This window comes from Musa acuminata, chromosome BXJ2-8 (genome assembly GCF_036884655.1).
Source record: "Musa acuminata AAA Group cultivar baxijiao chromosome BXJ2-8, Cavendish_Baxijiao_AAA, whole genome shotgun sequence".
In the NCBI taxonomy this organism is placed as follows: Eukaryota; Viridiplantae; Streptophyta; class Magnoliopsida; order Zingiberales; family Musaceae; genus Musa; species Musa acuminata.
Window position 1 is genome coordinate 34892547 of NC_088345.1, and position 27791 is coordinate 34920337.

The window sequence follows — 27791 nt, forward strand, 5'->3', positions numbered from 1 at the left end:
ATATCATAAAATTTATTAGAGCAAATCAAATTTCAGAAATCTATGCTATAAATCGTATTATAAAGATATATTATTAGCTTTTAGGATGAGCAATGTTTTATGAAAAAATAGTCGAGAATATTATGCTGTCTCCTTTTTTATTGCTAAATTTTATAATGGATAAAAATTTAAAAAATAATTGATTGAATAATTTAAGGATTTAGTCATCTTCTTGGTCGATAATAAATTGACATAAAATGAAGGCAAAAAAGAACACCCAAAAGAATATTTTTTTATCCATTTGGTAATCCATGTTTTATATAATAAGTTGAGAGATAAAATAATATAATCTATAACATATCTATTTATTTGAAATCGTGTAATCAATATGAGATAAAAGATCTAAAGGAATATTTATCCTCCAACTAAATACTACCATTGCTTAACAGATATAAGAGTTATTGATATTGTTCATAAGTGAAAAGTGGAGCCTCTTACTATAAGTTGTTGGTAGATGCTTCCATTTTATTTCCTAATTTATTATTTGTTTTTATGAAATTTATGTTCAATAACATAGTTATGTAAATAATATCATCCATAGTGAGGATGTTCTTGTTCAAGTGACCACAATGTAGATATTCTTTTATTTGATTTGATTTGATGTGTTATTAGTATGATTGTTTTTTTGGGAACTTACCGATATGACCTCTCTAGAAAAGACCAATTATAATAATCATCTTGAAAAATCATCAAAGGAACCTTTCTAATAATGAAATTACAATTGTATAAGGAGAATCTGAGCATGAATAACAGAGTCATTCAAACCCATGAGAAATTGAATTATCTATTAACAAGGATCTCTTAATCGATCCATTATTGAAACTTGTCTTATTTTTTAAATCGAGAACTAACTCTAATCGTCTGATTTATCATTATATAATAGATGAACAAGAAAAAGATTGGAAGGATCTACGTAAAAGATAAAGTTATCAGATATCTTATTAAGATATACAACTACTATGTCCACTATGATTACTATAACTTCCACCTCTAAAAGTTTTGATGCATTTTTGTCTCTTTAAGAGCGACTTCACCAGATATAAAAATGACTTTAAATTAGTAATGATACATAAGAATATGTGTATCTTGGACTCTAAATTATTTTGGTGCTTTAAAAAAATATTTTAAAACATTCTTAGGTTATTTATAGAAACATGTGCATGATTTGAATTCATATAAATAAGATTTTTTTTATAAAATATATTCCTACTATGTGGAAGTTGTTATGTAAAAGATGATATTTATAACATGATACTGTTGAAGATTGAGATGATATTCTTAAATCTTGAAATAATCCATGTACCTTTAAAGTAATTCACTTGTAATATCAATAAGGGTAACATACTTTGCTACGCTTGCAACAATAATTTGTTTGTTTCATAATCACCTAAAAAGAAGTAATATACAATAGTATAACACCTATCGATGAGATTAGCTGCCGAATGATCAATTGAATAGATTCTTCGAATGACATATTACATTTTTTTTCTGTACAACATAAAATCTGAAGTACAATAGTACAATAGCTAATGAACACTAACATAAATTAGCTAACTAATTTAACCATATATAAAATAGAGCTAAGCAAATTAAATGTATGTAATATATTGGGATATTGTGACAGTAAGACGGGATATGTCGGAATTATTTTGAAGTTCTCCGAGATAGCACATAGCTTAGCATTTGGTTCAATGGTATTAATTAATTCTCCATCTACTACTTTATTGTCAAACAGTATTAATTCCATGCAATTTATTTTGACTAGCACAGCTTGAAGAGTTCGAGATGTTTCATTTCAAATTATTTGTGGGTAGTTTTATGTTTCTGATCTTACTACTACGTTATTAGTCAAATCCAATGCATGTACTCTTAATAACATGAGATTAACCTACAACTTATCTCCAGACACATCTTATACCAAATTTATATTAGTTAATTCATCTAACAATTAAGCCAAGACAACATATATTATTGATTTCTTCTTTGCAATTCCTCCAATTCTAACCGAAGCGTCAAATAGTCAAAAATTGAGTTTCCCAAAAAATATATTCTCTAAATAATTGAGACGAGATTAAAGTAAGGTCTTCGTGTTCGTAGAGTATACTTAAGCTTGGATCTCATAAGATTGATTAGAGGAGCTATTTGTAATCAAGGAAGAAAAGTTTCAGTTGAAATTTCTTCTTCTGACCGTCTTTGACATTAAGGATTAAAGCACTCATGCCAAATAGTAGTTTGTCACAAGTTTGAACCAAATTTACTTATCACAATTTTCAAACTAATTTTACGGTGCAAGGTAGAAATAAAATGGAAATCATATTAAATATTGAATTCCACTGGTCGATTAATCAATTAATTAATTTATTGTATGGAAAATTTATTTAGAAATTCACTCACATCTTTGATTCAATTTGTCAAAATAAAATGCAAAAGAAAATGGGTATCCATACAACAATAACAACAAAACTATAAATTCTTAATTATTTGTCGTCAAAGTCAAAGTCAACTCTGCCTTACTCTTCGTCTTCGGTCGGTGAAAATAGAAAAAATGATGACCGTCGGATCAAATAAACGAAGTCCGTTGGATCTAGGTCATCTTTCTGCTTTATTGTTATGGCTGCGGCCGGCTCCTTAAATAGCCGCATCCATCACTTTGGTCTGCTCCGCTTGGTGGTTTAGAAGAGCGTGGAGGTGGCGCGGGCGGAGAAAGGGAGGGAGAAACAGAGATAAGTGGGAAGGCGAGATGGTGCACCGCTTAACGTATCGGAAGAGGCATAGCTATGCCACCAAGTCGAACCAGACTAGGGTTGTCAAAACCCCAGGTCAATATCCCATCTTGGCCTCCCTCATCTGCTTTAGGGTTTGCCTGATCTTTGTTAACTTCTGATTCTCTACTCAATTTTGTTTTCCTTTCCTTGGGAGCTCATTTGTTTGATCCGATCTTGCTAATGACGTTGATCCGAAAGCGCAGGTGGGAGGCTTGTCTATCAGTACACAAACAAGAGGGCGAGTGGGCCAAAATGCCCTGTGACTGGCAAGAGGATTCAAGGAGTATGTTTTTCCTTGCTTTGAATTCATATGTTAACTAACTTTTAACACTTTGGAATTCCATATTTGCCCTTTTGCTTCTGTTTCGGACTTGTTACTTGTAGTAGCATTGTATGATTTCTCGTTGTTTTCATGAGTTAAATGGTAGATGAAGGCGATTCACTTTGTTCGTTTCGTATTCGGTTTAGTATTACTCGGCAAGCGTTTTAATTTACAAGAGGAACATGTTCTGCAGTACTGTAACGTTAAAATGAAAATGTCAATGCTTATCAGAATTTGGTACCTTCTTCACGTTTTATGTTGTTGATGTGCCTTACAATCCAGAAGTTAACCATATCTGTTTGCCAAAACCTTAAAAAGAATGTTTTTGTCTTGTGCTTGCTTATGGTATTCTTGTTTCCGTTTGTGTAAAATTCTTTTTTGATCAAAATTGTCATGTTCCACTACATTGCTAGTCTACCTTGGCTGGTGGTCCTAACTTTGTGAAGTTTGTATCTATAATTATGACAACACGAAAGCTTCAAGTTGTTCTAGCATATCATAATTCTTTTGCTTCTACTGAAGGCATTTAACTTTTTTATCAATTTAATTTATAGGTGTCTCTGCTCATTGTAGAGGCTGGTCCCAACAGCAACAAATTCATGCGACCCAACTTTTTGGGGTTGTGTTTTTTCCTGCCATTTAGCGACGATGGCAGAGATTTATATTCATAAAGATTTGCCTAAGTTGTAGGCTGGCTTTTAGCTATCTAATGCAACACTCTTCCTTTATCTTTCCTTGTGACCCTCAATGGCAAAGACTTAACAATAAGCATGCATAAGTAGGGTTATTGTTGAGGCTAGTAGATAACTTTTAATTAATTAGATATGAACATGGTTCACAATTTGAGGGTGATGGAGGTAGGAGACGGTGGTGGTAAAGTTGGACCTAGTGTTAGGGAAGCTGGGGGGTTGGAAGCTGGACAAAATACTCAAGAGGGAGAAAGGGATAACCAACATGGATCGTGCAAGTTTTCATTAAATCATCTAAAGAACATGACCAAAAACCCTGGATAAGAGCTTTAGTTATAGGTTTTGAGCCCTTGTACCTTAGAGAAAAGAAATAAGAACAAACAGTACAAATATAATAATTTTAACATTTATTCTTATTTTTTACTAGGTATTGGATTCATATTGTTGCTCGTTTTTGATGATTTTGATCAACTTCTAGCTTTCAGACTTCCAGCTTTTTGTTAACCTGAAACTATCTTATCACGGGGTGAGCCTGTGACCCTTGTTCTTCCATTCTGTTTTTCTCTTCATTTCTGGTTGCAAAATCTGAATCGACATTGTATGCCATATTATTAGGATATTAATTGATTTCAATCTAGAGTCGGTATGGTAAATCTAGGCCGCTCTTTGTGGGATTCTTGATGGATGTCCATCGCTCTATAAAAAACTGTAATCAGCGACAGATTTAGAGCAGATCTGGATCTCAAAGAGACATGACCTAAGTTTAAGCCCCAAATAGGAAACCTAGATCTGTTTAATTTTAATTAAGGGTAACTGATCTCAATAGGATATATTCTTATTCCAAGGTATATGTTTGTTGCACAATGGATCAGTTATTTTGGCCCATCTTTGACAAAGGTCTTTTTAGTGTATGCAGTTGCATCAGTTAATAGAAATGTCTGAAGCATGATTATCGTTATCGAGTGACATTTTTTTCTAGTTTTTTTTTTTCTGATTCTTTTCTGAGAACTATCATTTTGTTGTTATCTGTGCTTTTGTGTAATCTCAATGAACTTTGTTGTGATTTACTGTGAATAAATGTTGTGACTTGGTGGGTTGGTGTGAATCTGTGGCAAACAAGTTAAATCTAATATAACTAGTAGAATGTTTTTTTTCTTTATTTGATGGTTGTTTTGTACTTGCAGATACCTCATCTAAGACCTGCTCAGTACAAGAGGTCTAGATTGTCTAGAAACCAGAGGACTGTGAACCGTGCATATGGTGGAGTCCTATCTGGAAGTGCTGTTAGAGAAAGGTTAGCAATTAAATGCTCTCGAACATCATGATTCCTGGGTTTTTTTTCCCCAATTTTGTTAATATTTCTGTTATCTGGTTTTATTTTGGTTTGGTAGGATTATCAGAGCATTTTTGGTTGAAGAGCAGAAGATTGTCAAGAAAGTTCTGAAGATCCAAAAGGCTAAAGAAAAACAAGCCACAAAAAGCTAGACAAGGACAAATGAGCATTAATGCTCCGAGTTTTTATTTATCGAGGATAAAATTTCGACATGAATGTTTGTTATGCGTGAACTATCTTTCTCATACTTGTATTTTCAGTTGGCAATATCTTTGCAAAGTAACTATTGTGCCTTATCAGAATTGTTGCCGCTGCAGCCTCAGTTTCTTGTCGTGGAAAGAGTGGAATTATGGCAATCTTCGAAGCAGATTTCAAGTAATGATTTCTTCAAGCTCCTTGAAAGACTAAATTGTGTTAGGTTGAAACGCAGCAGTGAAATTGTGAAAAGCTTCAACTGGCATGTATACCGCGACATGATTCTTACAGTGAAAATGTCACTGCCGTGCCTTTGTTTCTTTATACGCGTTGTCCATGTAGTTACAGTAAAATTGAAGTCTCAGGCACAAGAGAGAAAGGACTAGGAACCACGCTAAAATGAAAAGGAAAACCAGCGTTCCTCTCCCTTCAATGTGCAGTTGCTATTGCGGCAGCTTGTGGCTTTATTATGTATTTTCGAAATAGCTTGAAGCGTATGAATTAACTACTACTATCGTGGTTCTTGATGGGGGAGAGTGGCAGGTGAATCTGGTGCTATTGTCAAGTGAAAGCTTCTTTGTTGGCCAGACTGCAGCACGAATGCCACGTCAGTCACTGCCAAGGCAGAATACGAATTAAAAATAGCATGGTGTGTCATGACTTTTTATTTTATTTTTTGTGACATATAATATAAAAAAATAATGAATAACTTATTATTTAATCCAAATGTGATATTTTATTTTTTAATTGTATTTTGAAAGTAAAATTTGGCCGATTGTAGTACAAACTGTAGGATCAATCCCAGTCCTGCGAACATTGATCTGCAGGAGATAAATCTTTCTTTTCAGTTTCAACTGTATTCATTTTAAACATCATAAACAGTTTTTAATGAATGTGCATTCAATGACCGCAGTCTCATCAGATTTGGCTCATACCGACTGGTATATACTGATCCGAATCCGAACCTTTCGGATGGTTAAAATTAGGCTCTGGCGATCGCTTGAATCAGATCAGACCGATTTAAATGTACATTCAACGGCTCAGGTGAGCTTTGAGTTTTTCTTGATGAAAAAAATTCCATCTATTTAGGGAGAATAACAAATGTGTTGATTTATCGACGATTTATACAAGAATCAAATTAGTTTCTTTTAATTGGAGAGAAAATTTATCCCTGTGTTTTATAATTTTTTATGTGCTGATCTCTATCCCTTTTTTAACTTAATATAGTTTCTCTCATTACTTTGAACAAAAAAAAAAAAACAAAAAAAAATCTGGCGAGTTCGAACCCGATCCCATCAATTCAAAGTCACTTAACCCCCTCTGGTTTAAACTCTGATCTAACTAATCCCTGATTTAAATTGAAGTTACTTAACCCCCTCTCTCCTCTCTCTCTGCTCCGTGGAAACCTAATCACCGCGGGAGACTTGATCGGCAATCCGATTCGTTGCCAGCGACTGGCATTGCGCAAGACGGCCCTCCAGCGGAGCCTCCCCTCTCGCGAACGACGGTATATCGTCCTCTTTGCCCTCCCTCTCTTTCACCACTGTGCGCCTCGCCCTCCTTCCTCTCGGTGTTGCTCTCCCTCTTGCCACTGGTTCTGCTGTCTCCCCCTACACCCCCCCCTTCTCTGTCTCCACAGCAGAGCAACCGCCAGACTCCCGACCCTCCTTTGTCTCTGTTCCTCTCTGCTTCTTCACCCGACAGCCCCCTCTTCTCCTCTCAGTCCCCTCCCGACCAGCACCGACAGCCCCCAATCGATGTTAATTATTGTTAATAATAGTTAACTTTTGTTCATTATAGTTGACAACGCTGTTTTTATACTAACTTGTTGTTTCTGGAGGGTTGCTGAATCTTGTGCTCACTCCATGAATCTGATGATGAAGGTATTCATTCAGGGCCATATTTTGTTCTAGGTCTTTTGGCATTCGTTGATGGACGAGGAGGAGCCGCCTAGTGGAAATGGATCAGACCTTGAATCTGGCTTTTTGAAGGAAGATCATGGGAAAAGCCAAGCTGGGCCTGAGTCTATGGATATCGATTCCCCAACTAAAGGGAGTCTAGATAGCGACTTGAACATTGGAAACTTGGAGAAGTTCTGCAAAGAGGCAGCAAGGGCTTTCTTTAAGGAATGGGGCCTCATTAATCACCAGATAAGCTCATATAATGATTTTGTTGAGCATGGGATTCAAGATCTGTTTGATACCCTTGGTGACGTCGTTGTCGAACCGGGATATGATCCTTCAAAGAAAGGGGATGGTGCATGGAGACATGCATCAATCACTTTTGGAAAAGTTAGGCTAGAAAAGCCTGAATTTTGGCCTGAGAAGAACGACATAGAGGAGGGATCACTTAAATTGTTGCCTAGACATGCACGTCTTCAGAATATGACATATTCTTCCCAAATGAAAGTTAAAGTGAGAGTTCAGGTCAGCAAGTTAGTTGTTCTTGTTTTCATTACAATCTCATTAATTTGCAGTTTTAAAATTATCATGGTGTTCTACAATCTTTCAATTTTTAGTGAGAAGAATCCATCTAATACGGCTTTCATCTCATAAACCTAATGGGACTGCTTGGTATTATAAATTTGATCATATTGTGGTATTATAAATGTTGGATGCATACCATGAATTGCACACTTAGTGAACTCTTTGGTTCAAACTTTATATATTAAATGAGATAATTGTGCTTTTGATCCTTGATCCTTCTTTTTAATTGACATTCTTTCAAGATAAGCATTTTTAGAGCTTTCTCTTCTTAGTGCATTGACTTGTGGTTTCTGATTAGTGTCCTTATACATGCAATGTTTGTATTTTAACTTTTTATAAGACAATTAGTGAGTGTTGCTATGACTCCTAGTGTGAACAATTATGCCAGTTTTAATTTAATATAACAGTTTAAGTAAATGTGAACTATGCTTTTGAGCAATATTGGAGATATATTGTATGAGAAAAAGACTACGTAATTCATTTTTCTGGGTTACACCAGGAAAGTGAGGATTGACAAGGATATCTGTTGTAGCTTCAAAGAGTCAAGTCGTATGCTGATGCTTTACTACAATTATTTTAAATACCCTCATGATGGTGCTTTAGGTTAACCATGCATTAAAATGATATCGGTATACAAATATGTATTGCTTGAACCAGTGTTATCAAAAGGTTCTTCGAAGGTTGCCACTGTGTAAATCGTGTCCAGCAAGTAGCAACTGTGAGTTTCATATTTTTTGAGATGTATAGTGAAGGTTTTCAAGTGATCGAACCTATGCTATTCCCAACAAATCCCATCCCCCGCCCCCACCCACCCCCCCCGGGGTCTTTTCGGGATTGAGAATTGTCAATTGCATTCTTCTCAGGTATATGTACAAGAAAAAAGTGACAAGGCCAAGATTGGCAACAGCTCATATATTCAGAAGCGAGTGCAGAATGATGATGAAGGGGAAATCACAATAGGAAGGTTGCCTGTGATGGTGCAATCAAATCTTTGCTGGTTGAGTGCACTTGGCAAAAGTGATTGCCTTTTTGATTCAGGTGGCTACTTCTTGATCAAAGGGATGGAGAAGGTAAATATATTAGCATGACTTTGTTGCTGTAAGAAATAAGTTTACATGTTTAATTTGATAATATATCTAATATTAGTTTTGTTATATGATTATCATTATTCTTTGTATGTTTCCACGAGAAGACTCATCATTGGAGTATCATGTATTGGTTGTATGTTCTATTGTAATTTGTTACTAGTGCCTATTGATTTAGATCAAAAGTTGATCTGATAATGTTGTTGTGGAGGTTGTTCATAATATATCTTGAGTTTCTCATAATCTGCAATTAAATGATGGAAGTAAATTGTTGTATAGAATATTTTACCACATTAAGTCCACTATATCATTTCACATATAACATCCAAAACAATTCCTTAAATTCCTTCCTGATCAATTTAGAACTATTTAACTTTGTTAGGGTGGACTTCAGTATGGAAGCCACTGAAGTCGATCCTGATAATTGTATAGAACTAATGCTCTTCGTTTGACATAGTTTTTTTATTATTTATGTATCAGGTATTCAGGTTGGCTAGAATTAACTTTTAGATTTATTAATCTAAATCTAGATTCACTATGGTGCCTGAAGGACCACAATAAGTGCATAGGCATCTAAATATCTAATAGCTAAATTCTTCATAATTAATGGGGGACCATTTCTGTTTGATTGGATTTCTCTGACATATTGTTTCGGCTGACATTGGGTCCTCTGAGTCCTTTATGTTCTTTTTCCTTTTTCTTTGGGTTTCTTATGGACTTATAATGTTTTTTGTGCTATGCTGCTTCAAATCATTTGTTGGTCAGTGATCACAATATAATGGTGCACAAAAATAATTGCTCAGAACATGTACCTATTACAAATTAAGCAATTGCTTAGGCTGAATTTGAGATTGTGCTTAGGATATCGTTTCATTATTATGGGAGTGATATCCTATTGTTTGTTTTCTTGATTTAACTCCTTGACATCTCTTGCCTTCTTTCTTTGTACCTTTTCTCTCTTTATTTTTTTTATTTTTCTACCGGGTAAGTGCTGCCCCTGTTTATTATTAAAATTTTCTATAGATTTGTTGATTTTTGGGCAAGATAGAAGCTGATGTGCTCCTTTGCTTCCTTGCTACTATTTGGTCCTGTGGTCTTATTTTTTGGAGGATTGAACAAGTTTTGTGCTTTCTGCATAATCTCTCTTAGGTTCTGAATGGTAAAATTTGTACCATTCTTATGCCAAATGTCACCAGTAATTTGCCCATTTCTATTCTTTATTGTTTTTTATTTTTGTTTACAATCAAACGTCTGTAAGTGTCAACAATCTTTGGTAAACTTTTCAGTTTAATTTATCACCTCCAAAATCATATTTATTTCTGTCAAATGCTGGGTGTATTTCTTGAAAATTGAAGCAGTTATATTGGAAATCCTAACAACTTATCTGTGTCCCACATAAAAGCCTATATGCAGACTATGATCTCTTTCATGTTGGTGATTATTAAAGTTATAGTTGGTTAGGATAAGTTTTTTTTGCTGCAAATTATGTCTGTGCTAGAAAATCTAATATCTTACTTTACTGGTTGAGAATTGTTGTGCAACATGGTGGATTGTGAGAGTATGCTGTCTTATCTTTTTGCTCATCCTCGACCAAAGTATATATGCCTTTTCAATTTTATCTTTGTAGCAAAATTCATACTTTTCTTTTACAATGGTTCCTTTATAGCAGATGTTTTACTTTCGGTTTAAAATGGTCTTTGGAATATGTTCCTTCAAGAAAAATTCTTAATTTCCTCTTTATACAGTGGTAATTTTTTGCCATTTTTATTTCTGTTATACAGACCTTCATTGGACAGGAACAGAGATGTTTAACAAGACTTTGGGTCATTGACAAGCCAGTTGCGACAGTTTCTTATTTGTCTGAAATTAAACGGAAAAGAATATACGTGAAGCTTGTTGAAGCTCCAAAAGCTGAAGGCTTTCACGGAGGCAAAGTTATTAGCGTCTACTTCTTGTATGCCACTATGCCAATTTGGATTATGTTTTTTGCTCTTGGGGCATCTTCTGACAAAGAAGTTCTTGAAATGATTGATCTCAAAGACTGTGATGCTGGTATGATTAACATAATATTAGCAACTATTAAGGATGCTGATGAACAGTTTGAGGGTTTCCGTAGTTTAGACAAGGCTCGTGAGCATGTAAATGCACTGATTAAGAATGCAAAGTTCCCTCCCAGTGAATCCTTTGATGAATATGTTGCCAAGTATCTCTTTCCCAATATTATTGGGCATAGGACAAAGGCTCATTTTTTAGGATATATGGTCAAATGCCTCTTGCTGTCCAGTTTTGGTAAACGGAAATGTGACAACAAGGATGATTTTAGAAACAAGAGGTTGGACTTAGCTGGTGAACTACTTGCTAGGGAGCTACGGGCACATATCAGACATGCTGAGAAGCGGATGGTTAGAGCTATGCAGAGAGATTTGTCTGGAGATAGAGACTTGCAGCCGATTGAGCGCTACTTAGATGCCTCAATAATCACAAATGGTCTAAATCGAGCCTTTTCCACTGGTGCATGGACTCATCCATATAAAAAGACAGAGAGATTGTCTGGCATAGTGGCGACTCTCAGAAGAACAAATCCCCTACAGATGATGTCTGACATGAGAAAAACACGTCAGCAAGTTGCATATGCAGGGAAGGCGGGTGATGCTAGATATCCGTGAGTCCTTGCTTTCTTGTCTCTTCCATGAAGATGTAAGAAATATAATGCTGGTACTTGATGAGCTATTTGCTTTATATCTTTCTTCTATATGTAATAATTTCTTTAAATAGAGAGATGTTGGTTCAAGTAGAATAACATTGCTATGTTTTCTTTTATTCTGTTTTGTTTTTTTTTTCTGAATAAGCAAGGTTGAAGAGAGTTCTTCCAATCAAGTAGGTGCATATCAGCTATCATGTTTTTCTTTATTGAGTAATGTTGACTGAATATATCCATATGCTTGACCTTGTGGTCCTCTTAATTAAATCAGACCATGGGGTTCAGGTTCTAACCAGTATTTATTAGTTAGACTGAGGACCAATATCGGACCATATGGACTTGTAGTTGATCATATGGTCATATTGTTTTTCCAGATGATAATGGGCAGATACTAACAACCATCATGTTCTTTCACAAAGTTCCAAACGCTTGATGAAATATGGGATGTTATTTTTGGATAAATGTTAACTTTTGATCATTTTGATCTTACTAAATATAATGTAGCAGGCTTGATTGCTTGTATAATGGAAAAGGGGGTTCATTCCTTCAATTTAGCTTTAGTCACCGTGTGCATGTTTTAACCAAGGATCCATACTGTGCTGTGTGAGAATGCTATTGGCATGCCCCTCTGATAGGCCAAAAACTCGCTTGGCAATGTGCTGGCAGCATTAGCACATTTCAGCACATATGCCAATAACCTTCCAGTATGGTACTTACTGCATCGCGTCACCCAGCATGACAATTATTTGGTCTTAGTGGTAGTTGTTATCTATAAGATTTCTAGTCATTTCAGATAATTTGTCATATTAGGGATAATAACAATTAAGCTGATGCCAGTAAATTAAGGAAAAAAAAATCTTTTCATGCTAGTGCACTAGGCAAGTTATGGCTGGAGAATTTGTTCATTGCACTTTGCTTTTTTAGATTCATACCTTCAGTTTTATACCCAAGAATTTCTTCTTTAACTTATTTTAATGGAGAAATGACACCTGTGATCTCTGTGACCTTGTGGCTAATAATCACAGATAATGAATCTTTTGTTTGTCTGGTGAAGTTTGTTGAAACTTATTGAATGCGTAATATACATGCAGAAATCCATCCTACTGGGGCAAGTTGTGCTTTTTATCGACACCGGATGGGGAGAATTGTGGCCTTGTTAAAAATTTAGCTGTTACAGCTGTTGTTAGCTCTAAAATAATGGAACCCATTTTGGATAAGTTGATTGCATGCGGAATGGAGAAACTGGATGAAATATCTCTATCATCATTGAGCCAAATGCATAAAGTTTTTTTGAATGGTGACTGGGTTGGAGTTTGCCCAGATATGAGCTCATTTGCTGACAGGCTCAGATCTATGCGTCGTGCCAAGTTAATCCATCCACAGGTTAGTTGATTGTTCCTTTGCATATTGGATATACATAGATTGAAATGTTTATAAGGTTAATGTGATATTGTTACATGGTTGGTTCTTGCTTGCTTTGTTCAGTTTTGTGTATTTTTACCTTAAGAAAATGGGTTTCTTTTTTTCTTGGTTGCGGGCACTTAGGTTGAACCCTGCGACAAAATCTATATCCATTATAATATATAATGAGGATTTCTTTTTGTAGGTAATCATTAGCATTTTACATATGATGGTTTTGTTACATGGAGAATTAATTAAAGAATTATGTTTCTTATTTTAAGTACACCAATGAATGTGTCTGGAGCATGATCAGGTTAATGACTTTCCAACTAAAAGGTGGCCGCTCAGTGTTACTGCTGGGGTTAGCATCAACATATGCAGCCTTACGTAGCCTCACAGAGAGTTTGTTTTCCATGAACAGTGAACTCATTCTTGCCAACTGAGTTAACTATTAAAAAAAGTAATTTTTTGAAGTACTGGAACAGCAAACCGTGCTGTTTACATATAAGAGTATTTTTATCTTTCTATAGAGTCCTTGGAAAAATTGATCATATGAGCTAATTAGCTGGTTTATGATCAGATTTCATATAAATATGAGGCCATGATTTTTTGATCTTGATGGTCCTTATGTTTAGTATTATAAAATTCTTCCAGTGAAGTATTGGAAACACCTCTATACCTTCTTGGCGCTGGCCCATTTAATAGTTTATTTACTAAGGCACCATCACATTGGCTTCTACGATTAGTGCGTGGCTACATTCTGATTTTCCAATAAAATCTGGTCAGACATCACACTGTCCATATATATATCTTCTTCATATAACTGTACCATCATGACTGACCTCACAATTGACAACACCACCCTGTGTAGCACTGATAGCCAGCAAATTCCCTTTGGAGAATACCAAGAGTTTCATGTAAACAACTTGTATAGTCTATGGCTTCTGAAAGATGCTTTTTATTTCTCCTTGTTTGCTATAGAATTGATTGCCTTGTACTTATCTTGGCTCTTGACTATTTTGGAGTGGTTGTTTTGTTACTATATTTCTTTTTTTGCTTAGGTGGAAATAAAAAGAGACAAGCACCAGAAAGAAGTCCGTATATTTACTGATGCTGGAAGAATTCTGAGACCCCTTTTAATCGTGGAAAATTTAAAGAAGATTAGGAATCTCAAGGGAGGGGTTTGTTCATTTCAATCTCTTATGGACCAGGAAATTATAGAACTCATAGGTGTTGAGGAAGAGGAAGATTGCCAAACTGCATGGGGAATCAAGTATCTTCTTGCAGTGAATGAAGGAATTTCTGCTCCAAATTACTCACACTGTGAACTTGATCCGTCTTTCTTACTGGGCTTAAGTTGTGGCATCATTCCCTTTGCCAGCCACAATTTTGCTAGGAGGGTTCTGTACCAGTCTGAAAAGCATTCTCAGCAGGCTATTGGTTTTTCCACGACAAATCCAAGTATCAGAGTAGACACTCTTTCTCACCATCTATACTATCCTCAGACACCACTTTTTAGAACAGTAATAGCTGATTGCCTCGTCAGGGCTGATTATTCTCTCGGCAGAAAAGACAGCATGACTAGACCAGAGTATTTCAATGGTCAGAATGCTATTGTAGCAGTCAATGTTCACCAAGGGTACAATCAAGAGGATTCATTGGTCATGAATAGGACTTCGCTGGAGCGTGGAATGTTTCGTACAGAACACTTCAGGAGTTACAAAGCTGATGTGGACAATAAAGAGCTTACAAAACGTATAAAGCTAAAGGATAAGGTAGCTTTTGGAAAAATAGAAAGCAAAAAAGGACGTGTCGATAGCTTAGATGATGATGGCTTTCCATATATTGGTGCAAGCCTACAAAGCGGTGACATTGTCATTGGTAAGGTTGCAGAATCAGGAGATGATCATAGTATCAAGCTAAAACACACTGAGAAAGGGATGGTCCAAAAAGTTGTTCTTTCAGCAAATGATGAAGGAAAAAACTTTGCAGTTGTGACGTTGAGACAGGTTAGTTGTTGATCTAAATTGAGCTTTAATGTGTCAGCTCTTTCTCTAAATTTTGTCTCGCTGTTGTGAAGTTCAATTATTAAAATTGGGCCTTTCATAAGAACTACCAGTACATGAAGCCAGAAATTTAGCATATGGAAATGACTCCATCTGATATTACATCCAGACTTTTTGTGCAAGTGCCAGAGTAAGATGGCTGGATGGGCACATATAACATCTCTCAGACTTAATCTTGAATTCTAATGTAACATATGTAATATCACTCAACCCTAATCTTGAATTCTAGAACCAGAGACAAAATGGACATTGGCACTAGTCTTGTCAGTTAGTTTGTATGAAAAAGAAATAAAAGAGATACTTGTATGAAATAATCTGAGGGTTGTGCATATTTATATCTAATTGAAGGAATAACTTTTTCTCTGTTATCTTCTTGAAACATCATCACAGAAATATCATCAGTAATGCAATCGCTCCTTTAGAAAATAACTTTCATTGGCTAAGATGCTCAAGTAATATAAGAGAGATTAATCGAACCATTGTTCCGGACCTGAAAGAATAAGAACACAGAACAATAAGATTATTATTCATCCAAATCATAAATAATATTATTAGAATATGTATTTATTTAAAAAATGCAATTATTAAGCTTAAGTAACAAAATTCTAAAAAAAAATTTATACTTTTCTATGAGTATTTATATGATCCTTAAAATTAATTTGTTTAGATTGTAGGTTCTTATGATTCTATGAACTGATCCTATGATTCTAGTTGGTGAACCCTATTATGATCCTAGGTAGGAAAGCAAGTTTGACAACCATGTTCTGGACACTTTAAGAAGGTATGTGTAGAGTTATTAACTATTTTATGTTAATACTATTTTAACTGTTTATTTGAATTGTTCTGTTCTGCTTTCCTGCAGAAGAGACTTTTAAATGTTTTTGGTTCTTTGCTTTTCATATTTTGTACAACTATTAACACTTTTACAGGGAGGAACTGCACTTAAAATTTGTCTTTTGAATATAAACTTGATCTTTTTATTGTGTGTATGCAGGTCCGATCTCCCTGTTTAGGGGACAAGTTTTCCAGTATGCATGGCCAGAAAGGTGTCATTGGTTTTTTGGAAACTCAAGAGAACTTTCCTTTTACCCATCAAGGTATAGTTCCAGACATTGTTATAAATCCACATGCCTTTCCAACTCGGCAGACCCCTGGACAGCTTCTTGAGGCTGCTTTGGGGAAAGGAATTGCTTGTGAAGGTTCAAAAAGATACGCTACACCATTCTCCACTGCCTCAGTTGATGACATAACAGCCCAGTTACACAGGTTGGTTATGTTTTATGTTCTTTGCAAATTTGCTTGCTGGTATTAGTTTAGATCATCTTCAAGAGTTAAAGTTAAGTCGCGCTCATGCGGACTATCTTAGTTACATTAAAGTGCTCAACCTAATGTGCTAGGTGTTCAATGTTTCTTGACTTGTGTCCCATAACAAATAGGAATACTAGTGTCACGCCCCTCAAATTATCCATGATTTTTTTTAAATTTTCATCACAGACCAATCCAGGATCCAAACTAACGTTTGAGGACACTGAAAAACATTCAATCAAATTCACATCCATAAAACCTGTGCATTTTAAAATCATATATCACATCACTCGATAATTCACATTTATGACAACCCAAGCCAACTTGACAAACATGAACAACATTTATAAATCCACAAGCTAAATAAATTAAACAATCAGAACTCCAACTATTCACCACAAGTTCATATCGTCATAAATTAGACTTAACATTCAGAAATTCCAAATAAGAGAGATCTTCTAACACTTTTACACAGTATATCCATTTCGATCATCAGAACAATTCATTACATATAAAATATGCTTATACAACAATAGCATAACAACCAACAAGACTTGCCCATAATTCTGAATAGCTATCCATTGCCTCAGCCCAAATCAAACATCTCGAAGAGTGACACGCTGACCTGAAAGATTTATATAACAACGGAGTGAGCCAAAAACGGCTCAGCAAGTGACAAAACATATTCAGAACAAAAGGAACGGTTTCAAACGAGTAAGGTATCATAATGTAAGGCAGAATACAAGAATTCTCAAGGATACCATCTCATTAGATACAAAATCATATGTATCATGTCATTCAAAACATATTTGATTCATAACAAATGGAGCATAGAGTAATTGGAGCATATCAATGGCAGATAGGACATTTCAGAACATATCAGTTCATAGGAAATGGAGCACAGAGTAATTGGAGCATATCAATAGCGTAGGAAAAGTTCCTGAGCATATCAACGACATATGGAACATTTCGAAACATGCCAATAACAGATGAAACGTTTCGGAGCATAACAAAGGCATATGAAATGTTTCGGAGAATATCAATAACAAATGAAACATTTCGGAGCTTATCAATGGCGTATGAAATGTTCCGGAGCATATCAACGGCATATAGAACATTTCGAAACATATCAACAGAGAATGAACCATTTCAGAGCATATAAAAAACAAATACCGTACAGAAGCTCAAACGTCGTCCTTGACGTTGCAATCATATCATTCTTATCCAAAGCATGTACAGAAACACATAACCAAAGCTCTGGATATCATATCAAACATACAGAAGGTGTAGTGGGATCTCAGTCAGAATGTGATTCATCCATTTCCGAATGACCACCTGACAAAAGTCTCCCACGTCTGGGAGCTCCATCCACCCACGTCTAGGTGAAGTCAGAGGGGGCCGGCAGAGCATCGCAGGCTCTAAGCACATACCCTTTACCATTTCTGGCAAAGGTCCAGAATAACACCCTTTACCATTTCTGACAAAGGTCCAGACAATCCCACAACACCAGAGTACAAGAGGATAGTTTTAACAATAAGTAGCACATATCGGAAGCACACGCGGAACAACAAAACGTACATGTGCCTTTACGAGTCAATACGAAGTAAGCAATAATCTTTCACAATGATATTCGGATTTTGAAAGGAAATGGAATAGGCACATATCGAAAGCAAATGCGGAACAATGGGATACACATGTGTCTAAATGAGTCAATACGATATAGCATAAACGTTACACAATAGTTTTCAAGAATGCAAATAACTTTAAGGACAAGAGCATACAAGAATTCAAAGCAGTATTATAAAGCTCAATTGAATAAGAAAGCTAAAGGATATCAATTTCCAAAGGAATGAAACCAGAATATTAGAAATCGACCAAAGCTCGATTTCTTGCAGAATATAAGAGGCACATTGAACAAATAATTCAAACTATCAATCGTGCTCCAATTTACTCAGAAATATATCATTGGATTATACTTTCAGATAAGACAGGCTTCATATGAATTGAACTGTCCAATAGAGAGAGTTACAAATAATTTGGTAAACAAGGGTCGTAGAACAAAATCTTTGTTTGGCAGAATTCATAATGTCAGATTCAACAGATAACTAGGCAGGTGCTTGGATTCCAAATCTTTCAATCCATATATCAAAAGAAAGATCTACGAGTCTAGTTTCCAATGAAATAAGCTTTGAATAAATCAACGTTTGCAACAGGGACTTATAAGCAGTTCAGTATCAAAAGGTCAGAAATTTCGATCCCTGTTTTGCAGAATCTGTAGGCTCATTTGAAACATAAGTTTGGGCAGACAAACTTACTCCGAATTCTTAAAATAAGCTATCAAAACAAAGGTTTATGAGTCTATATTCTGATCAAATAAGTTTTGTTCAAATCAGAGGTCAATACATGAAGTTATAATCATAACAAGGTAGAAAAGTCAAAATCTCATAAGTTGCACAGATTCGGATCGATATGTCTAAACAAGAGATATATCAAATGCAAGGCTAGAACAATTCAAAGTTCCTCATATTCAAAGCAAATGTAGAGATAAAAATGACAGTGAGGAAAGATCAGGATACTTGCAATAGGAAAGATTAGAACAATTACAAGAGGAACGATCGGGAAACTTGCAATAAGAAATATCAGAGCAATTATAGGAGAAACGATCAGAGAACTTGCCTTTCAAATATTTTGATCTGAATATCCAAGGAAGGTGTCAGTCCAATCCTTCTACTTTTCCTTCGTGTCCTCTCTCTGTTTCGTTTTGTGCTCCCGTTTTCTTCCTTTATTCGCAACTACACCACGTGTCGAACATCGAGGCAAAGTCACCTGCTCTCTCTTACTCTCATTCCTTCTTTTTCTTTCCCAAACGCAGCTGCCACAGCCGCCGCCGCTGCCGCTGCCACAATCGCAGCCCCTTCCACCGCACTACCTTCCTTTCTCCCTTCTTTTGCAGACATAGCTGCTGCATACGCAGTGGCTGCGGCCGCAATCCCGTCCGCAGCCCCTTTTTCCCCCTTTCCTTTCTTTTCTTTCCCAACTGCAACTGCCGCAGTCGCAGCCATGGTCGCAGCCACCACAGCCGCAGCCTCTTCTTCCTCCCCTGCTCTATTTCCTCTACTTCGCTTCCAGCTGCAGCTGCCACTGCCGCAGCTGCCTCCCCTTCTCCTCTTCCTCTCTTCTTCCCTTTTCCTTTCTCTTCTTCTTCCTTTCCTTCTCTTCTTTCCCAGCTGCACTGCTGCAGTCGCAGCCTCAGCCACGGCTGCAGCCTCTTCTTCCTCCCCTGCTCATCTTCCTCTCCTACTCTTCCAACTGCAGCTGCCATCGCCGCAGCCGCTGCCCCTTCTTCCCCTTCTCTTTTTCTTCTCTTCTTCTTCTCCTCTTCTTCTTCCCTCCTCCCCAGCGTCACACACACCCTCTCCTCTGTTTCCTCTGCAGGAAACAGAGGTATCACAACCTCTTCTCCTGCTTCCTCTTCCTCTTCTCTTCCTCTTCTTCTTCTTCTTCTCCTCTTCGAATGCCCCACACCTCTCCTCTGTTTCCACCTGCAGGAAACAGAGGTGCTGCAGCCCTAGCTGCTGCCACCTCTCGCTCCTCTCCCTCTTCCCTCTCTTCTCCTTCTCTTCTTCTCCTTCTCTTCTTCTCCTCTTCCTTTTTCCTCCCCAACGCCACACACCTCCTCGCTGTAGCCTTGCCGCAGCTATCCTCCTCTCTTCTTCTTCTTCCCTTCTCCTCCCCAACGCCCCACACATACTCTCCTCTGTTTCCACCTGCGGGAAACAGAGGTGCAGATGCCCTAGCTGCTGCTGTTGCCTCCCCCTCTCCTCTCCATCTTCCCTCTCTTCTTCTTCTTCTTCTTTTCTTCTCTTCTCCCTCTTCCTCCTCTCTTCTTTTCCCTCTTCTTCTTCTTTCTTCTCTCCTCACGCCCCACCGCTCCTCTCTGTTTCTCGAAGAAACAGAGAGTGCGTGGGAGGCGGTGGGTTAAAACCGAAATTTTCGGTTTTCTTTATTTTCTTTTCATTTTGCAACATAGCAGTTTAGTCCTTGAAATTTTTATATTTACATATAGGTCCTCAAATTTATATATAAACCCTTATTAATAATTTTCAAAAGTGAGGGATATTACACTCTCCCCTCCTTAAATGAAAATTTAGTCCTCTAAATTGATCATAGCTCAATCGATGAAAAGATGAGGATTATGATATCTTTATTTCCTCCTCCTGCTCTTAAATAATTTCATCTATACAATATAATGACATAATTATCCAAGAATGACCGAAATATTCTCCTCCTTGATCCTCAATAGACGGTAACCCGACCTTCAATCAATTTCTAAAAATACTTGCGCACCCTGTAATTAATCAAGCCAGTCGTTACTTAAGAAAATACTCGTTTTTTTTTTTTTTTTTTGGTCACTTGATTCAACTATCCATAATCAATACAAAACCTCAATGTTCCATCCATCTTTTTAACTAACACCAGAGCACCCCATGATAAAATATTAAGCCAAATAAAATCCTCATTTAATAATCCTTGTAGTTGTTTTTCTAATTCCATCTACTCAAATGATATTATTCTGTAGAGAGGCTTAGATTTTAGGATTGTCCCAAGGACCAAATCAAAAGCAAAGTCACGTTTGGAGGTAATTCGGGCAATTCATCCTGGGATACATTAGGCAATGAGATAAATCATGTCCAATACTCTCAAAATAAAAGATCGGCTGATCAAATATGCAAAAAGTGATCTTTTGTTATATACTAATCCCTATTGGTATGGTAGGAATATAGCCAATCCATACCAAGTATAATATCAAAACTCCAAATCTCTAGGAGAACTAAATCAGCAAAAGCTCAAGTTCTCCAATAAAATCAGACAAGAGGACCAGATTCAAGTTCGTTATTAAAGAATCTCCAATGATTGTATTTACATATATCACATAATGCAGTGGTCTAGGTTGAATGCCCAAGTGATAAGCAACATGTTACGAATCAAATCGTAGATGGGACCCATGGTCAAACAAATATTTGCATTCTTTCATAAACATGTATAATACCTTTGATCACTAATTCAGAAGTTTTAGAATCATATTCAGTGATAGCATACACTCTGACATGGGCTGATGGTTTATGAGGCAGTGACTCTTTCTTCTTGTTCAAAGGACAGTCTTTTATTTTATGATCCAACTTTCTACAAGCAAAATAAACTCTAGTCACCCATAAACACAAACTTGTTTCATAATTTAAGTTGCAATCCACACGTGATTGAGTCTTTTGTGGTGACTTCCCATTTCAAATTCAAATGTCTTGACCCTCTTGTTATCACTTTCTAATTCATTTTCAATCATATTTTTCTACCACCAATGAAATTAGGTGCACCATGCTTCTGCTACGCCACTCTGATTCAATATCCCTGATTACCCCTTTCATCCCACTTAATTAATCAAAAACAAATGAAATAGGAGGACTAAATGTCCTCATAATCCTAGATTCCTAAAATACATCAAAGAAAATTTTCACCAATCACTATAGTTCACTAGACCTCAATATATTTTGCACGTTATCATATCAAATATTTCAGTGATCCTCAAATGATGCTCTGATACCACCTCTGTCACGCCCCTCAAAATATCCATGATTTTTTTTAAATTTTCATCACAGACCAATCCAGGATCCAAACTAACGTTTGAGGACACTGAAAAACATTCAATCAAATTCACATCCATAAAACATGTGCATTTTAAAATCATATATCACATCACTCGATAATTCACATTTATAGCAACCCAAGCCAACTTGACAAACATGAACAACATTTATAAATCCACAAGCTAAATAAATTATACAATCAGAACTCCAACTATTCACCACAAGTTCATATCGTCATAAATTAGACTTAACATTCCGAAATTCCAAATAAGAGAGATCTTCTAACACTTTTACATGGTATATCCATTTCGATCATCAGAACAATTCATTACATACAAAATATGCTTATACAACAATAGCATAACAACCAACAAGACTTGCCCATAATTCTGAATAGCTATCCATTGCCTCAGCCCAAATCAAACATCTCGAAGAGTGACACGCTGACCTGAACGATTTATATAACAACGGAGTGAGCAAAAAACGGCTCAGCAAGTGACAAAACATATTCAGAACAAAAGGAACGGTTTCAAACGAGTAAGGTATCATAATGTAAGGCAGAATACAAGAATTCTCAAGGATACCATCTCATTAGATACAAAATCATATGTATCATGTCATTCAAAACATATTTGATTCATAACAAATGGAGCATAGAGTAATTGGAGCATATCAATGGCAGATATGACATTTCAGAACATATCAGTTCATAGCAAATGGAGCACAGAGTAATTGGAGCATATCAATGGCGTAGGAAAAGTTCCTGAGCATATCAACGACATATGGAACATTTTGAAACATGCCAATAACAGATGAAACGTTTCGGAGCATAACAAAGGCATATGAAATGTTTCGGAGCATATCAATAACAAATGAAACATTTCGGAGCTTATCAATGGCGTATGAAATGTTCCGGAGCATATCAACGGCATATGGAACATTTCGAAACATATCAACAGTGAATGAACCATTTTAGAGCATATCAAAAACAAATACCGTACAGAAGCTCAAACGTCGTCCTTGACGTTGCAATCATATCATTCTTATCCAAAGCATGTACAGAAACACATAACCAAAGCTCTGGATATCATATCAAACATACAGAAGGTGTAGTGGGATCTCAGTCAGAATGTGATTCATCCATTTCCGAATGACCACCTGACAAAAGTCTCCCACGTCTGGGAGCTCCATCCACCCACGTCTAGGTGAAGTCAGAGGGGGCCGGCAGAGCATCGCAGGCTCTAAGCACATACCCTTTACCATTTCTGGCAAAGGTCCAGAATAACACCCTTTACCATTTCTGGCAAAGGACCAGAATAACACCCTTTACCATTTCTGGCAAAGGTCCAGACAATCCCATAACACCAGAGTACAAGAGGACAGTTTTAACAATAAGTAGCACATTTCGGAAGCACACGCGGAACAACAAAACGTACATGTGCCTTTACGAGTCAATACGAAGTAAGCAATAATCTTTCACAATGATATTCGGATTTTGAAAGGAAATGGAATAGGCACATATCGAAAGCAAATGCGGAACAATGGGATACACATGTGCCTAAATGAGTCAATACGATATAGCATAAACGTTACACAATAGTTTTCAAGAATGCAAATAACTTTAAGGACAAGAGCATACAAGAATTCAAAGCAGTATTATAAAGCTCAATTGAATAAGAAAGCTAAAGGATATCAATTTCCAAAGGAATGAAACCAGAATATTAGAAATCGACCAAAGCTCGATTTCTTGCAAAATACAAGAGGCACATTGAACAAATGATTCAAACTATCAATCGTGCTCCAATTTACTCAGAAATTTATCATTGGATTATACTTTCAGATAAGACAGGCTTCATATGAATTGAACTGTCCAATAGAGAGAGTTACAAATAATTTGGTAAACAAGGGTCGTAGAACAAAATCTCTGTTTGGCAGAATTCATAATGTCAGATTCAACAGATAACTGGGTAGCTGTTTGGATTCCAAATCTTTTAATCAATATATCAATAGAAAGATCTACGAGTCTAGTTTCCAATGAAATAAGCTTTGAATAAATCAACGTTTGCAACAGGGACTTATAAGCAGTTCAGTATCAAAAGGTCAGAAATTTCGATCCCTGTTTTGCAGAATCTGTAGGCTCATTTGAAACAGAAGTTTGGGCAGACAAACTTACTCCGAATTCTTAAAATAAGCAATCAAAACAAAGGTTTATGAGTCTATATTCTGATCAAATAAGTTTTGTCCAAATCAGAGGTCAATACATGAAGTTATAATCATAACAAGGTAGAAAGGTCAAAATCTCAGAAGTTGCACAGATTCGGATCGATATGTCTAAACAAGAGATATATCAAATGCAAGGCTAGAACAATTCAAAGTTCCTCATATTCAAAGCAAATGTAGAGATAAAAATGACAGTGAGGAAAGATCAGGATACTTGCAATAGGAAAGATTAGAACAATTACAGGAGGAACGATCGGGAAACTTGCAATAAGAAATATCAGAGCAATTATAGGAGAAACGATCAGGGAACTTGCCTTTCAAATATTTTGATCTTAATATCTAAGGAAGGTGTCAGTCCAATCCTTCTACTTTTCCTCCGTGTCCTCTCTCTGTTTTGTTTTGTTCTCCCGTTTTCTTCCTTTATTCGCAACTACACCACGTGTCGAACATCGAGGCAAAGTCACTTGCTCTCTCTTACTCTCATTCCTTCTTTTTCTTTCCCAAACGCAGCTGCCACAGCCGCCGCCGCTGCCGCTGCCACAATCGCAGCCCCTTCCACCGCACTACCTTCCTTTCTCCCTTCTTTTGCAGACATAGCTGCTGCATACACAGTCACTGCGGCCGCAATCCCGTCCGCAGCCCCTTTTTCCCCCTTTCCTTTCTTTTCTTTCCCAACTGCAACTGCCGCAGTCGCAGCCATGGCCGCAGCCACCACAGCCGCAGCCTCTTCTTCCTCCCCTGCTCTATTTCCTCTCCTTCTCTTCCAGCTACAGCTGCCACTGCCGCAGCTGCCTCCCCTTCTCCTCTTCCTCTCTTCTTCCCTTTTCCTTTCTCTTCTTCTTCCTTTCCTTCTCTTCTTTCCCAGCTGCACTGCTGCAGTCGCAGCCTCAGCCACGGCTGCAGCCTCTTCTTCCTCCCCTGCTCATCTTCCTCTCCTTCTACTCTTCCAACTGCAGCTGCCATCGCCGCAGCCGCAGCCCCTTCTTCCCCTTCTCTATTTCTTCTCTTCTTCTCCTCTTCTTCTTCCCTCCTCCCCAGCGTCACACACACCCTCTCCTCTGTTTCCTCTGCAGGAAACAGAGGTATCACAACCTCTTCTCCTGCTTCCTCTTCCTCTTCTCTTCCTCTTCTTCTTCTTCTCCTCTTCGAACGCCCCACACCTCTCCTCTGTTTCCACCTGCAGGAAACAGAGGTGCTACAGCCCTAGCTGCTGCCACCTCTCGCTCCTCTCCCTCTTCCCTCTCTTATCCTTCTCTTCTTCTCCTTCTCTTCTTCTTCTTCTTCTTTTCTTCTCTTCTCCCTCTTCCTCCTCTTTTCTTTTCCCTCTTCTTCTTCTTTCTTCTCTCCTCACGCCCCACCGCTCTCTGTTTCTCGAAGAAACAGAGAGTGCGTGGGAGGCGGTGGGATAAAACCGAAAATTTCGGTTTTCTTTATTTTCTTTTTATTTTGCAACATAGAAGTTTAGTCCTTGAAATTTTTATATTTACATATAGGTCCTTAAATTTACATATAAACCCTTATTAATAATTTTCAACAGTGAGGGATATTACAACTAAGGCTGCCAAAATCTGGTAGAGTTGGTCTTGACTTGGTGGGTAAAACATCTATGTTTACCTTATGATCGTATCTGGCCAGATCCAACAGGGTCTTTTGGATCCTTTGTGCAAGGAAACTGTGCTTAACCCTGTTTGATGGAGCTAGCTTTCCTGATCTAGACATGATCTGACGCATTAGCCCATTGGGACATCTTAAAAGCTTTGCCCAATCTAGACATGATCTGAATACATTAGCCCATTGGGACATCTTAAATGGATTGGTTTTGGTCCATTAGGTTGAGGTCAAGATCAGGAAATAGCCAAAGCGATTGATTCTATTCAGGTAGGATCAGCACTTCTTGAAAAAACAGGTTTTGTTTCAGGTTGGTACCAAACTAGTTTCTGCTGGATGTTTGGCTGTCCCTTCTCAGCATTGTCATTTTTTTCTCCCTTCCCAGCATTGTCATTTTTCCTTTATGTGAACAAAAATGACAGCATAAAACAATCAGTTCATGCTGAGCAGTTTGAAGTTTCATGTAAACATGCTTTTCATGTCTTCTCCGTTGTGACTTTTGGTTACCATGAAGCGAGTGATTGGTGACTTTAGGTCAGCATGAAACAAGCAATTTATCACTTTAGTAGCCATATAAAAAATTCATTTACATCTCTATCAGTGTTAAAGTGTCCAAAATTTTATTACTCATCAAAGCAAGAAATTTCACATATACTCATGTTAAGAAAATTTAAAAGCTTGAACATTTGAACTCAACACATATTTATATACTTTGTATGTGTACATATAGACAGTTTTCTAGTGTTTTGAGGGAAAATATAAATATTCCAATATGGTGAGGGATAATGAAAACTTCGACTTTATAGTTTTTTCTTATTCTTGCTAAGGTTGATTGTGCAGATTCATAAAGAGTTTGCTGATTACTGGTTTTTGAAGCTTTTATTATTCATGTACAAAAATTGCATTGTCTGCTTGAACCAACTCAGATTTTACACCCTCCTATTTAATTATCTACCTAATCAAATTTCAGAGCAGGGTACTCTAGATGGGGAAGTGAAAGAGTTTTAAATGGTCGGACCGGTGAAATGATGCGCTCTATGATCTTCATGGGCCCTACGTTCTATCAGCGGCTGATCCATATGGCCGAAGATAAGGTTAAGTTCAGGAACACCGGACCAGTTCACCCACTGACGAGGCAGCCAGTGGCAGACAGAAAGCGGTTTGGCGGGGTGAAGTTTGGAGAAATGGAACGAGACTGCTTGCTTGCCCATGGTGCAGCAGCCAACCTTCATGAGCGCTTGTTTATGCTGAGTGACTTCTTTCAGATGCACATCTGCCAGAAATGCCAGCGAGCTGTAAATGTTATCTTGCGACCTGTGCCTGGAGGCAAGAAGATTCGTGGTCCATATTGCGGGTTCTGCCAGTCTGGTGAGAATATAGTCCGGATCAATGTTCCTTATGGTGCCAAGCTGCTCTACCAGGAACTCTTCAGCATGGGTATTTGTCTCAAGTTTGAGACCGAGGTTTGTTGATCAAACTTCACCTTTTGAATGATCAATTTATGTGAATGCAGTTGTTATGGAGCACCTTTTGTTTTCAGATGTACGAAAGTTGCTCAAGCTGATCGATCAGATATGACCAACTAAACATATAGTTATTAATGTATTAGCAGAAGATGACTTTTTTTTTTTAATGTTGATGTCAGCTTTTAACTCCAGCAGTATATGCCGCTATGGAATGCTTATTCTGTCGGAATATTAAATGAAGCTCTATTATTAGATAAGAGATTGATCTAAAAGTTTTAGTTAAAGTAGAGTTTTAGTTAAAGTCAAACTATTGACTTGATCAGACAACGTAATGCATTGAGTATTTAAGGGAGATTTGAGAGTTTGAGAGAGATTGCAAGTTATTATGATCGATAGAAGGTTTTAGTCTTTAGTCTCTTATCATCTTCTCAATATCATAATTCTCCGGAAAATTTTTCCAACAGAAGT

The 27791-nt window shown here is 37.0% G+C and overlaps 2 protein-coding genes across 5 annotated transcripts; both read left to right on the plus strand.

The window, feature by feature from the left end:
* The first annotated feature begins 2700 nt into the window (after positions 1-2700).
* On the plus strand, positions 2701-5667 carry LOC103994809 (large ribosomal subunit protein eL34). 2 transcript variants are annotated; one of them, XR_010489388.1, is made up of 5 exons: positions 2701-2858; positions 3008-3087; positions 5000-5109; positions 5207-5365; positions 5466-5667. XR_010489388.1 is itself a non-coding variant. In XM_065121376.1 (4 exons), the coding sequence occupies exons 1-4, from the start codon at positions 2780-2782 to the stop codon at positions 5298-5300; spliced, it is 363 nt and encodes a 120-aa protein (XP_064977448.1). In that variant the 5' UTR covers positions 2701-2779; the 3' UTR covers positions 5301-5450. The 2 variants fall into 2 exon arrangements, 1 of the variants encoding a protein (XP_064977448.1); XM_065121376.1 differs by lacking the exon at positions 5466-5667 and having other exon boundaries at positions 5207-5450.
* Positions 5668-6694: 1027 nt separating this feature from the next.
* LOC135584023 (DNA-directed RNA polymerases IV and V subunit 2-like) lies at positions 6695-27514 on the plus strand. 3 transcript variants are annotated; one of them, XM_065121379.1, is made up of 8 exons: positions 6695-6850; positions 7257-7769; positions 8693-8899; positions 10696-11576; positions 12707-12998; positions 14078-15025; positions 16077-16348; positions 26828-27514. In XM_065121379.1, exons 2-8 carry the CDS (start codon positions 7275-7277, stop codon positions 27327-27329), a joined length of 3597 nt encoding a protein of 1198 aa, XP_064977451.1. In that variant the 5' UTR covers positions 6695-6850; positions 7257-7274; the 3' UTR covers positions 27330-27514. The 3 variants fall into 3 exon arrangements, with proteins under 3 accessions (XP_064977451.1, XP_064977450.1, XP_064977452.1); XM_065121378.1 differs by having other exon boundaries at positions 6699-6850; positions 7239-7769; XM_065121380.1 differs by having other exon boundaries at positions 6706-6850; positions 7227-7769.
* Positions 27515-27791: the final 277 nt, after the last annotated feature.